A 14720-nucleotide genomic window follows, 5' to 3' on the forward strand; every position below is an offset into this window, starting at 1 on the left:
AATAAAACAATGGCCATCTAAAAACGCCCCAAAGAGTCTCGTAATTATTAAATTGAAAATGGTGTTTTCTCAACGGCCGAGGGTGGGTCGCCGTCTAATCTAGGGTTGTCACGGTAGGAAACGAAGGGTGAGTTTCAGATTTTTAAGGTTCCACTTCAAATGTAGATTGTTATGTAAAAATATAGTTATTATGAAAAAAAAAAAACATTTACGAACATTGTTTTTATTGGTTGGTTGTTAGAATTGATAAAATTGTTCTCCTTCATGTCCCGTACCAAATCCCATTTTCATTGTAATCGGTGTATACCTAATCTTTCTCTTCCTCAACTAGGTACCTATCTCCTGTTGTGTCTAACATAATTCGACGACCTCGGTGGCGCAGTGGTAAGATTCTTGCCACTGAACCGAGAGGTCCCGGGTTCGATCCCCGGTCGGGTCATGATGGAAAAATGATCTTTTTCTGATTGGCCCGGGTCTTGGATGTTTATCTATATATGTATTTATTATAAAATATAGTATCGTTGAGTTAGTATCCCATAACTCAAGTCTCGAACTTACTTTGGGGCTAGCTCAATCTGTGTGATTTGTAATATATTTATTTATTTATTTTATAATCATTCTATTTTTTTTGCTAATTACATTCCTCTTTCTTAATAATACTAAAAAAAATATCAACTAGAAGTAAACGGAGTTAAGTTACCTACTAGGAGGTAATACTACTAGCGCCATCTATCGTCGGGAGAGCTAACTCACGCATCCCCCTTGGCAAAAGTGTAACATTTGTTAATTTTTCAAGTAGTTTATTTGGGTTGATTTTGTTCTTTATTTTCAACTTTGCAATACATACTGATGTGATATCTCATGTAATCACAATTATGTAATTGTGATTACATTACATGTAATTGTGATTATGTATTGCCTATATTTGTATGTCTAAATCGCTGGTGAAGTCGAAGCAGCGCTTAATATCTTAATGAACACTCTTTTGTTTTTCTCACTACATCCCACTTTTTCGTAAGACTTGTTGTAATATTCCTATTGTCCGTGTTCCATAATCCCAATTTATTTCTATTCCGTTGAAAAGGTGAATTTAAAAATATAGTATTTAGTTAATCCAAGTTCAGTTTAATTCCACACAAGTGCTGCGCTCCATACACATATAAATCTAAGCAGTTAAACTTTTGTATGTAGAATATTATCTGTGAAGAAAATTCAATGTATTCACGTCCATGTAGTTGTACCTATATATTTTTATTATGACATTTTTATTTTATGTTCAATTACTTTTTGTGTTAAATTACACAAAATTTAAATAATAAGGTGGTAAGCCTACTATTTTAATAATCGGTATTACAAAAATATTATATGGATTTTAAATTATTTTCAATTGTCCATGACTTTTGTAGATATTTAATTGATTATATTTTTCGTAATTAAAAACAAAAAAAACTTTCACTTTCACCAAAACCATCAGCATTTTGTTATCCATGGTATTCCTACAAAAGGTATAGACAAACAATTATTTCCAGACACTATATTTTTCATACCAAATTATTTGAAATAACTGAAGTAACTATGCCTATATTTTTCATACCAAATTATTTGAAGTAAATATGCAAAAAATCGGTCCACAAAATTAATTTAAAAAACACTTTTAGGTATCATAACTTTGTTCGTGTTCATTTTATTGGGAACTTCGAAGTTTATCTGCTGTCTTAAAAAAAACTTTGAAATTAAAAGTGGAATAAAACGCAAAAGAAAACGAAATATTAAAATAAAAACAATTTAGAGTTTATTTTTATGGCATTAACAAATCTCCATTACTATAATACATCGTTGGTACTGACATCGATTTGTAATTAATCGCTAATATGTACACTGGGATGCACTAACAACTTACAATTTAGACAACTAATGTACCGATAAGTACTTCTACACCAGGATCAATAAATAAAATACATAGCAATGCAAAAGTAGTGATAGGTACCCACAGGGACCCCGGTACTAAACAACAAACTCAACAGACAAGATTATGATAAGAAAACAAATCTGAAACCACATTAATTAAGTACAATTATTTAAACTACTGAGCTAATCGTAGAGAAATCTATACAGTTAGAAAATAATCTCTTTTTGGTACCAATCTCACTTCACTTAGCTAACCGGCGCTACTTTACCTTAAAATTAAAGATGCATCAAAAACAAAATCACAGTCAACTCAAGCGCTCGCCACTAAGGCCTAACCTCTCAATATTTACACTGATATGAGACACTCGTTCTTTACAGCTTCTATAACTCTAAGATCAATAAATAATGTCTGTAATATTTTAAAGTCACAAATTTACACTTATATCCGTCTGCCGAACCTCAGAGGACTGTGGTCTTCTAAGGCAGGCACGTTGGTCTTCAATATATGACGGAGACCGGCCGCCTGAGCTGGTCGTCGTGAGGGCTGTGTTGTGTGGGGGTCACTGGAGACACTGGCGACGAGGGCGCTGCTCCGTATGGTGGGAACAGAGGCGATGAAAAGGGTTTGGGTGGTGCCGCCGGCGAAGTGTACAGTGACGAGTAGAACGATGACACGACGGCGGCAGCGGAGGACGACACCGTCGGCAACTTTTCCGACGGCGCCATCAATTTCGAGAACTGTAGGTGGTCCAACTGATGCGGGAAATATGGTGGCACTGCGGGGTATGATAGCGCATCCAAATGTCCAACGGTTGGAGCCGGGCCGGCGAAGTAAGGCAGCGGGAAACTCGGGAACGCGCCAGCTCCTGGGGCGCCGCCGGGCGTCGGCGGCTTCGGCTTCCTGCGCGGCCTGTACTTGTAGTCAGGGTGCTCCTTCATGTGCAACGCTCGCAGGCGTTTCGCCTCATCAATGAACGGTCTTTTCTGCATTTCTGATAACAACTTCCATTCAGCTCCCAACCTTTTGGAGATCTCGGAATTATGCATCTTCGGATTGTCCTTCGCTATCTGGCGGCGCTGGAGTCTCGACCAGACCATGAAGGCGTTCATCGGCCTCTTGATGTGGCCCTCTGATTGCGGCGAAGACGCCGGCAGCGGCTGCGGCGCGCTCGGGTACTCCGGCAACATGCCCGGGTGCATGGAGAACGCATAAGGATGATGACTCAAAGTAGACATGGTGAATGAATAAAATAAACTGTCAAAAGTTCTAATAGAGCATTAGCTCTATGATGTATGGCACAATGCGTTAATGAGCACAGACGAAGAGGCGATTGTGTCGCGTCGAAGGCGAGCGATAGACTGACGGTTCAGTTTGGTGTCCGAGCGAGTGTCGAAGCGCGGGGCGCGGTCTCGAAGGCGGCGTGCCTGTCACCAATGGGGGCCGGGCGTGTAAAGCCTGCGCCCCTCCTTACCCACTCTCCCCGTTCTTGTCTAACCCTCAAAAGCTTGCATACAACTGTCTCTTTCGCCGAAATAGCACCGGTGTCGTGGCGCGGAACGTCCAGCTGTTTTGGAGGCATGTCGTGATGATGTAACTCTTGTAATGGTAACATAACGCCTTAAATCTCGTCTCCTTACATTTTTTAATGTTCTTTAACTTTAATGTATAGACGTGGGTGTGTAAAAGACGGTATATTAGAAAATGTCGTCATTTTTGTTTGAAAAATATTTATATAACGAGTATAATTATTTCTAACGGCTAAATAAAATAATTATGTTTTATATAAAATAGGTTTAGTATTAAATCTTTTACATATCTATTATTTTCATACCTAATCAATATTTTAATGAATAAGATTCTATTAAAATATATGGTTTATGTAATACTAGCGGCCCATATCCCGGCTTCGCGCGAGTACTATAATAAATGATATAACTGAACCTTTCTCTTCAATCAGTAAATTTCGCATCAAAATCCGTTGCGTAGTTTTAAAGATCTAAGCACACATTGGGACAGACAGCGGGAAGCGACTTTGTTTTTTACTAAGTATGTATATTGATTTCTTCATAAGTAAAACTAGGGAGTAAAATTTAGTAACGAACGAACATTAACCCTTATTAACTTATTTTAACTTGTGAAAAATTCTTTTAAATTATTTTTTGCGACAACGTGAACTCGTACCCTTTTATTTATTTTCGAAATTTGATTTTAAATCCTAATTATTTTTTACTATTTAATACAAAAGCCTAAGTAAGTATAAAATACGTTTACCTGACTATTAAACAACCAAAACGAATATAGATATATTTTTAATAACAAATACAAGAATTATTATTATTATTATTATTTGAGAAAGAAACTATAATATAAACTATTACAAAACAGAAATTATACGAGCTCTAAAATAAATTATGTTTTTAAAATTTTACTTCTTTTATAATATAGTGGGCAAACGAGTATGCAGATCGCCTGATGGTAAGCAAACACCGCAGTCCATGGACACCTGCAACCTGATACGTGTCACCGGTGCATTGCCGGCATTTTTACTTTACATAGATAGATAGATAGATAAACTCTGTATTGCACCATTCACAAAGGAGTTAGTTATGAGTTACAACAAGATATTCAAACATAATGAGTGCAAAGGCTATCGCTAATGCAACCTTTGGGTGGAAAGAGAGACAAGTGAACTTTATTAATTTTTTACCAGAATTAGTAATCATTCAAATCTTGAAATCTGTTTTCCTTCAAAAAAACAAGTTAATAGACTACTAACAATTGTTAAATTAAGACTAAAAACAATAAAATAAAATATTTTAATTATTTTAGGTCCTTTTTAATAATCGCGTCACACTTTATATCAGTTTATAGAAATGTCTTCGCCAAATTCGTAATAAATACACAAGTATGTAATGACAAACTTTATTTCTATAAACCCATTCGCTTCATTTCTTAGAAACCTGTTTCTAAGCTTTGCACCGCGCTTTTGCTCACTCACAGAGCTTTATACTTCACAGTTACAACTTACAAACAACATAAAGCTCATGTTTCTTGGTATTGCAAAGCTACTAGTACACGAGTTTGTGTAACAGAGCTTTTGAGCTTTGGGACACGTGGCGCCATCTATGGCTACATTGCGTAAAGTTTTCTACGAGTATAATCAATTTACACTATTAGGTACTAGCGACCCGCCCCGGCTTCGCACGTGTGCAATATTATGCGTGTTATAAATGACAATTAAACAAATGGCTTCTTGATAAATGTTTTTACACAATCAAAGATATTTTGGATTGCAATGACATTAATTAACATACATGTAGATTGGAAGTGACATTTTGTCTTAATTTAATCTGATGTCATTTTATAGTTTTTTAAATATGCCATTATTAACATTTGCATGGTGTTGACAACGGCTGAATAGGCTTGTTCTAAACCATTAAGTGGATATTGTATTACCTACACTATTTAAGCAAATAAAAATGATTTGATTTGATTTATATTCGTATATACTGTCCTCTCAAATCATTCTATCTATTTAAAAACCGTATCTAAATTCGTTCCTTAGTTTTATGCCGGCTGCGCACTATCGCCGAACTCGGACACATGCCGACGCGAATATACGAGTATTGCGTAGTTTGTAGGATAGCTTTTTATTTACTGCACGGGAAAACAAGCAATGTACGTCGAAACTGCAAAGTTCAGCGAACTGCAGCCATATGAAAAACTTTTACGATTCCAACGCAACTCAGTTCTATTTAGGAAACTAAAATGTATCGCATAATATTTGATGATACGAATTTGCGATGCAGATCAGTTAGGTCGCAAAGTAGACCGCGTTAAGAGATGGTAAGCCCCCTGTTTGCCGATAGTGTAGAGCCGGAATTTAATATCAAAGCCTATACATAGGGACAGACAGCGGGAGCGACTTTGCTTTATACTATGGAGATAGTACCTATGTAATGATAAAGTTGGGTGACTATTTTTTCCAATGTACATAATATGCATCCCTATTGTAATAATATATTTTTTATACATATCTGTATGATCGCCATCTACTTATATAAAACATTAAACAGTACGTACTAAGCATAGAAGCGAAGTCGAGACGAGCGACTAGTTTATAATAAAAAGGTCTCAAAATACTTTAACGTTCAATTTATTGTAATTTATCTTTCAAGTTATTTTTTCCAAAAAAAAATGTTACGTTCCATTGTTCTACTAGTTGTTTAGATCCCATTGTTTTGTATCCATTTACACTAAACAGCTTACCGTTAAGAGATTTAGCGCACCAAACAGCCAAATTTGCCGCCAAAGGAAGCCATTATAGCAATTGTTTTCTTCCTTATTCGACCATTAGAGTTATAAAAGATTTTATGGAAATATAAAAGATCAATAAAGTATTAATATTTCACAATAGGGAATATTAAAGAAGTTATGTTATAAACAAAAATTGAAAATAGACGCGCGCCTGTAATATATATATTATCTTTTGTCCGCGACTTCGTCCGTGTTTATTATGTGCGTGCGCTCATAAATTAGTTTTGTCAATATATCGGGTTCTAAGCAACGTATCGCGATGAAACCTATACCAGATTTTAAGATAGACCTTCCGCTATACAACTATAAAAACCGCATCAATTTTCATCCGGTTGTTTTTGCGTGATGCGCGAGCAAACATACAAAGACAGAAAGATTTAAAAAAGATTGTTAAAGGCCTCTATTAGCCCATAAAGTGCCCCATAATTATTTCTCTGTAATATGTACAGACTACTGTATGTATATAGATGGATGAGAGTCCATGCGGTCAGATTCAACTCAAAATTTGGTATAGGTTTCATCGCGATACGTTGCTTAGAGATATTGGCAAAAATAAGTTATGTGCGGACACACGTAACAAACGCGTGCGTAGCGGAGAGCAAAATCTAGTCTTAAATACTAGCTATAATAAATAATATCGTAGCTCCTCATTAGGATAACTAGCATCCTTATAAACCCCAGCCTCCAGCGACATAGCGAAACACAGCTCTCTAATTAATTAAGCTGTATATATATATATATATATCTAAAATATATAAAGAACTCTCACACCTAATTACTTATAAACCCCAACACCGCAACAAAAGCGACGCCTGCAGTCATTCGTCATAATATGACCTGGAATACATCTCTTTCTCCCCGTGGGTGTTAAAAGAGGACAGAGATAGTCTAGCTAGTTAGTTTTCCACAGAATACCCTTAGATCCCTACGGTGACAATAACGCCCCAGCCTCAATGTATAGGCTTAATGCCTATTCGCTCCATCTTCCTATTTTAATTTACTTAAATTTCCCATGACACTCGACACTCACTCGACACACCATTATGGTCTGTTTTTAAAGCCCAGTTGAAATAAATTTCGTTGAACTAAGGTTTATTAATGTTTCTTAGCAAATATTACTGTGTGTGTGTTTTTTTTTCTGAGAGAAATAAATCTTTGATCCAAATTAATTAATGTTGACGATACTTGATATTATTGACAAGTTCCACAATTTCTCTGTGTCTCTGTCCACCATTAGATCCTGAACGGCAATGCTCTGATACCCAGAGTCCGGTTAAAAATCAATCAACAAATAAAACAAAATACCGCTGTGATTCTACAGCCCTTTGACTTTTAGTTAACTAAACACGATCTGAATGTATGTACAACTCGCCCTTCCTGCCACATGCGCGTAGGATCTATTATTTTTCAGCAAGAATGCCTCTCGTTAATGGGCGCCGATGATAATGTGCACAGAATGAGCTGCGCATTATTGCGCATTGACTGAGCTGCGCAGGGCAATCGAGATAATGCACGCATTGTCTGAAATGGGATTTCGTAGTTTTTAAAAATTAACGAGCGAGTTTTAATTAAGATATATTTTAATTTGAGGTCGGTTTGGAAAATTGTTTAGTCTGACGAGCATTTTCTGTTGAAGTATAAAAATCGAAGATCTTCAGCTAAACTATAGAAAATATACTTTTTCAGTGTGATTAGCATCTTCTGTATATAAAAGGTATCGTTGCATTTGTCTTTACAATTAAATTTCTCTAATAATTTTGACTCCTCATAAAAATTGTTCGGCCATGCGAACGAAGTCGCAGGCATCAGCTAGTTGAGACATATTTTAATTTAAGGTGGGTTTGGTGGGTTTACTCTTTAAATTGATCAATAGGTATACCTATTGATCAATTTAAAGAGATTTTTGACGACCTTCTTAAATAATGGTCAACACACGCTGAAAATTCTGGATATTTATACGTAGCGCGGGCAAACATGTTAAGTTTATTTTTGATTTTACTTCGTCCTGTTTTCTGTCTATATTATCTACGGTTAGTCAGTCTGATGGGAGAACTTTACGAAAGTTTTTTTTTTGTTACTGAGGGTAAACTTATCAAGAATTTCTTAATAGGTCCATCATTATGACAAAACATGCTCGTTATAGTGGTTTGTAAATCATTGTAAACTGTCTCCCTAAAATACACAATACTTTCATAGACATCGCTAATATTTCTGACGACCGTGACAAAACAAACGAATGTCACAGACGGACAAATAAACCGTACTAAACGCCGGGCACAAACAGACCGACAGACAGACAAAGCGTCTTCATAACCGCAATAAAGTTATTTGGATAACCGTTACAAGACAAAACAATTGTAATACCTTTTGTCCATTCCAGTTCAAACATTTGGAATTTCGAATGATTTAAAAAAAAAACAAAACCGTTTAAGAACAACTCTTGTCTAAATTTGAATTTAGAATCCAATGGAACAGAGTGTAAAATTCGAATGTCATTTTTAAATTTGGAATACATAATCAACGGTTGTTGTTTGGGTAGTCGGCCAGTGCCAAATTTATTCTTCGAAGTAAAATAAAGATTTAATGATTACCTAATTACGTACAAAATGGCGTTGTCGTGCCGCCTGACCATTTCGCCCCTCGTGCTGTGCCGTACTTTTCTTAGTAAAGCGTAATAAAAAGCAAACATTGGGTTCCCGTTATATTTTTTCTGTTTTGTTATTTGGTAAAGCTGTAGTTGTGAAAAGGGGGGCAGGTATTTTTGGAACTTATATTGAATATCAAATTTAAATTAGAAGAGAAATATTTTGTTAAAGGATGGAAAAGGTCTAATTTCTGATTAAATGCTCTGATGAAAAAACAATCTGGAATGAACTGTGATCCATATGAGATTATTAATGATGAGGGGGCAGGTCGTATGTCACTTCCGTCTTCGCCCTTCAGATATTTAGATTAGAATAAGAAAATATTATTTTGGTAGCACTTTATTAAAATAAATAATTAAAATTACACACGTGTAACTAGCAAAGTTTTCGCACAAGTTCGCCATTTTTGATGCTACCAACTTTCTAATTAACCAACAGCACAATGACAAGTGCGCTGACTGAAATAGGAGGGTGACAACTTTAGCAATGTTACATCCTTTGCCACACAAAAGTATTACAACACAAACCAAAACACACCTTAAAACTATATACACAAATCTCAAACTCCAATGACACGTGTCACATAATTAGTAATGTTCAAAACTGAAATGTATCACAAAATAAATAAAGTACAAATTTCTTTGGCAGTGCGAGAATTGGTAGTCGTCTTCTAGGGTTGTCACAAACAAGTTCATTATGCACTTAGACAATTAGTGTACGCCTCAGGAGATCCACGTTTTGTGCCTGAACCACTGATATGTATAATTACTATTGCTGGATTATTTTTCATAATTGAAATATTTTGGGTCACACGCGATTTCTCTTGAAAATAAATTACAAAAATTACTAGATTACTACTAGAGAAGAGAAACTTATTTAACATCAAAATACCTACTAAGCTATTCTTGTATCTAGCATTCTTGTAATAACTATGAAGAAACAGTCTTCTATGTGAAAAACAGTGAGTTGTTTTGATGATATATTCTTCATTTACTAATCTAATAAGTCCTGCCTGTCTCGTCATAGAGATAAGTCATATCACCGGTTGCTGATTAAGATACCCTGGACAAAATTATAACTTTACTATCTATATTATATCCTAACTAATATTATAAATGCGAAAATAAGTTTGTTTCTTAACTCTTTACGCTTTATCATCTTGAAATTGTGCACACATGTAGTTTGAAGTATGTAGAGGGGTCTTATTATAGAGGCCATATTGAGGTCTTTTATGACGGAAAAATAAATGTTTCCGTAGGAAATTCACGCGGGCGAAGCCGCGGGCAAAAGCTAGTTACACATAAACATACAACGGTTACATATTGGTTTGCTGATTAAATAACTTCATAGTCTTCGTAGTCATTCCTCATGGCTGAGGATCGTTCTCATTACGTGGAACGAAGCACACACAACAGCTTTCTCGGCATTATTAATGGAGTGGTTTGTCAATGCCTTCTCCATTTCACACACAAGCACCAGTGTGCAGATTTCCTCATGATGTTTTCCTTCACCGGAAGCAAGCGGTGGTCGATGAAAACTACTATACATGAGTCAGATTGCTATACAAACTCATGTGGCACGAGTAGGATTCGAACCTGGGACCTTTCGATCCACAGGCGTTTTAACCATTACACCACCACCGCTTCAATTAATAAGTATAGACGATTAACAGACTGTGTAATTATCTCCACTGTCTAGTCTAGCATAGCGCACATGCAAGTCAATCTCCCTCAGCCTTTCCGGTGTAGCGCCTATTTGTAGTGTTTAGATTTACTCATTAGGATGAAACTGGCTGGCGGAAGAGGGATCTCGAATCTTTCTCACTAGTTCCATCCGAAAATAGTTCCATGGAACTAGTGACAATTTTTTTTCTCAGTAGTTCCATTGACGCTTCAAAGTCAATGGAACTACTGTGAAAAGAAATTCTCACTAGTTCCATGGAACTATTTTCCGATGGAACTAGTGAGAATCATCCGGGATCTCAATATTGGAAAAGAAATATACCTCTTGTATTTGATTATTATTTAAACTGACATTCAATAACAACAACGATGAAACTGTAATCAATCAAAACTGTAATCATCAAGTTTTGATTAAGTTTAATAGTTTTGTTTATATTCAAATAATTAATTCATTCATTATATAATTATTCAAACATGTAATAAGTTTGATTATATTTTTTTTAATGTAATAAAACGTATTACATATTTGATTAATTATTTGATTACTTTATTTATCTTAATATAATCAAACTTTATTTGAATAAATCGAAACTTTAAATAGATTTGATTAATTTTTTAATGAAAATATATATTTTTTAAATATCATCAAACTTATAACATATTTACTCAATTATTGTATTAATTTTGACTATATTTTTTCAAAATTATTACATATTTTATTAATTATTTTATTATTTTAATGTAATGTTTAATTAATAAGTTTGATTACGTTTTTGTTAAATATAATCAAACTTAATCAAATCAGGTCAAATCAATCACTCAGTCAAACAAAATACTCTAGAGGTTGATATAGCATATATTTTACAGCATGTAAGAAACACAAACAAATCTTATATATTTGTCATAATGTCGCTTGGCTTATAATCCGTAACGACTACAAATATTACATTTTTCATATAAATCTTCCAATTTCATAGCGTAAGAAATCTAAATTCATTTCTCAGTATGAACGTATCCCTGACCATCAAATCCAGAAGATAATAAAAACAATTTGACAACTATAGGGTCCTTTGTTTTAAAGTTTTCTTTAATTTTAAGTTTTAAGGTTATCTTAAGAGTGTATGAAGCGCACACTAGCGCCACTATCATATTAGCTCAGTGTTAATGATTATGATATTTTTTTTTGTAGTTTTCCATTTATGAATTTCCTAAGTAAAGATATCTGTTTAATTTCTAACCAGAGCCAGAAACCTTTCGCTTCAGCGTTTCGAGCACAAACCGCACGACACGTCGGGCCGCGTGTCCACTAACCGGATATGTCTAGCGCAAACTAGTTCCGACCGGCTTCTGCACCGGTTATTTCTGATTTTCGCCGGATAGATATCGGCTGACGGATGCCCAGTCACCGTGCATACGCTAACCGCAAATCTAAGCTAGGTGTTAGAATATAAATGTTTCTGTGTATCTACTTGTATTTGCCTATTTTGGCATATATTTGTAACGTTTTAAAGAAGTGCAATAATGAGGAATACAGTTGAAGAGGAATATTCGTTGTTAATTCATTATACGGTCAACAGCACATCAGGTTACCCTGCATGAACCTCTGTGGCGCGGTAATAGCGACGAGTTTGCAATGAATTTGGGTAAGATCATGTACTGTTGACTGTGCCATCTATTTATTCCTAGTTGCGTCCAAGGTATCGCTCCCGTGTTAATTTAGAAATTAAAAATTGTGCCACCATGTGAGCCACCATTCCAAGTTGTGTGTAACCGTGAATTTATGGAAATGAGTAAATTTTATAAAATTGAATATTAATCAAATACAAACAACACACGTTTAAACGTAATGGTTACGTTTTAGAAATTGATCGAAACAATTTCCCTGATAAATAAGCCGCATAACGTGTTTACGTCAATAAACAAATGCCAATCCAACACAACATACAGCAATAAGCGCGCTAATCGCGGTTACCCCTCTCTTGATCCTGTGATTCGATCCTGCAACATAATTGTCAGAACTAAATAATAGCGAACAAAAATAATTTAAAGATTTGGCTGTGATTTTGTCTGTAGTTTTGTGTTTTTATTTGCCTGTAGTTTTATGTTTTTATCCATCTGCCTGATGTCAACCCTCTTTAGGAATACTAATGTTGCCTATCAGATACCAAAGCTAAAGTTATGGTCACTCGATCGGGGACCACGTCGTAACCCGACCCGAAACGTCAGGAGATGAGATGAGTCCAAGATTGTATATTATTTATATTTAACTAGCGAATCTGACTTCGCACTTCTACAAACCTTCGGGTATAAATTGTCTAAATAACAATGAAAACAGCATCAAAAACCTTTTATCTTTTTATTAGCTGTTTGAGTCCCACTGCTGGGCAAAAGGTCCTCCACGCATTCCTATCATTTGTGTTATCTTACCATTCTTTGTCGAACTTTTTGATGTCGTCCGTCCATCTCGTCCTAGGCCTTCCTCTTTACGGTGTCTGTCAGTCCTGAACAAAACCAAATGCGTGGTTTAAAAGAAATACATTTAGAAACAGGCAGAGACGGAGGGCATTGTTTCATACCATCTCAATCTTTAATAATTATTTACTAGATTTTGCCCGGGGCTTCCCCCGTGGAAATTTTGATGTAAAATATAGCCTATAAATATAAAAATGTTTATTTTCGGACAATATGAATCCATTGTGTTAGTTATCTTAAAAACTAATTATATTAGTACCTATATTCTAGGTACTAAGGATTTGGTATTTTTTATTAAATGGCCAATTAGAGGACAATCCCCACTATCGGCTATCGCCTTCAGGGCGCTGTTGCTGACCCCTAGCTAGAGCAATCTTGGATAATGTACCTTAATTTTTGAAATCGTTTCGGTAGTTTCTTAGATTACCCGCCTCAAATATACAAACTCACAAATGCTTACCTCTTTATAATAATAGTATAGAAGTAGTGTTAATCTAGAGTCTACTCAACAGCCCCACAAGGAGCACACGTCGCTTACAAATCAAAGCCACAGCTACAAACAAAGAGAACAAATTGCCGGTTTTCACAAAACCAAATTACACGTTAACTAAACGTTTGTGGGCGGGAAGGAGTGTGAGAATACTGCTTATTAGTTCGTCATTGATTTCCCTTCGTTTTCAACAGTAGTGTTAGATGTAAATTTATGTGTAACATATACTTATGTAATACAATGTTTAAAGTAAGAAAAATCCATACTTATCAGCATTATCCATACTTATAAACAGCTGGACCAATTTTGATGAAATTTGGTATGTATGTAGTTAAAGATTCAAGTTCAAACATAAGCTACTCTTTAAAAACTACTAACGACTTATTTTATTAAATAATAATAAGAATAAAATATAAAAATGTTTATGTAATATTCCAGAGAATAGTGCGAAAATTTTGCAGCATTCTTGGACGACATAAATTGTGCTGGTTACAAAAGGAATCAAACAATGATTATAATTTTTATTCACCGCAAACAATTACTATGGTTATCCATAAACTAAAAAAAAATATTTATTTTATTTAGTCTATAGCAAGGAATTACTTTTTTTTTTTGCTCTCCCACATAAAGGACATCTCCCAATGTGACAACAAACAAAAGCAAATCACTAACGCCACAGCCGAACGTTACTAATTAGATTTTTGTGAATGTTTACTATGACTTTTCTAAATTATAGGTTACTATTGTATGAGTAAAGGTTACGATTTAATGAGACATGACAGGTACCTATATTTTCAATTCTTTTCGCAATTTAATTGAAATTTCATTATAATACTGGACGCACGAAAAGCTACTTACCATAATGACAGTTTTTTTTCTTAATTCGTAGAACGCACCAGACACAACCAAAGAGTAGCTGTGTACAAAAAATTTGGACGCACGTACCGCTACCAGACCGGTCCGTAGATATCGAAATTAATAAGAAGTTTTTAGAGCTTACCGCCAATCGTTTTACACCTGCAGTCTGTGGGTTGACTATGCGCAGGGGTTATACAGCGATCTTCGAGTACAATATAATAACGCGTTTCGGGCATTAATGGTACTGCCGCGCTACTGCAGCGCCTCGGCCATGTTTGCTGAGGCTCATGTTGATGGGTTCGCGGCCATCATGAGGAAGCGATGCGCCTCTCACCTCAGGCGCATGC

At 35.4% G+C, this 14720-nt stretch overlaps 1 protein-coding gene and 1 long non-coding RNA gene across 2 annotated transcripts in view; both read right to left on the bottom strand.

The window, feature by feature from the left end:
• Nucleotides 1–1769: 1769 nt before the first annotated feature.
• Nucleotides 1770–3281, bottom strand: LOC128672969 (SOX domain-containing protein dichaete-like). The gene has a single exon (XM_053750517.1). It carries the CDS (start codon nt 3142–3144, stop codon nt 2407–2409), a length of 738 nt encoding a protein of 245 aa, XP_053606492.1. The 5' UTR covers nt 3145–3281; the 3' UTR covers nt 1770–2406.
• An 8138-nt stretch (nt 3282–11419) lies between these two features.
• The window catches only part of LOC128673018 (uncharacterized), a 66040-nt gene continuing 62739 nt past the window's right edge, over nt 11420–14720 (bottom strand). The window contains exons 2-3 of the long non-coding RNA XR_008405032.1: nt 12981–13054; nt 11420–12551 (exon numbers count right to left, since the gene is read on the bottom strand). This is a non-coding gene — a long non-coding RNA (uncharacterized LOC128673018). The remainder of the gene's footprint in view (nt 12552–12980; nt 13055–14720) is intronic.

This window comes from Plodia interpunctella, chromosome 1, assembly GCF_027563975.2.
Source record: "Plodia interpunctella isolate USDA-ARS_2022_Savannah chromosome 1, ilPloInte3.2, whole genome shotgun sequence".
Taxonomy (NCBI): Eukaryota; Metazoa; Arthropoda; class Insecta; order Lepidoptera; family Pyralidae; genus Plodia; species Plodia interpunctella.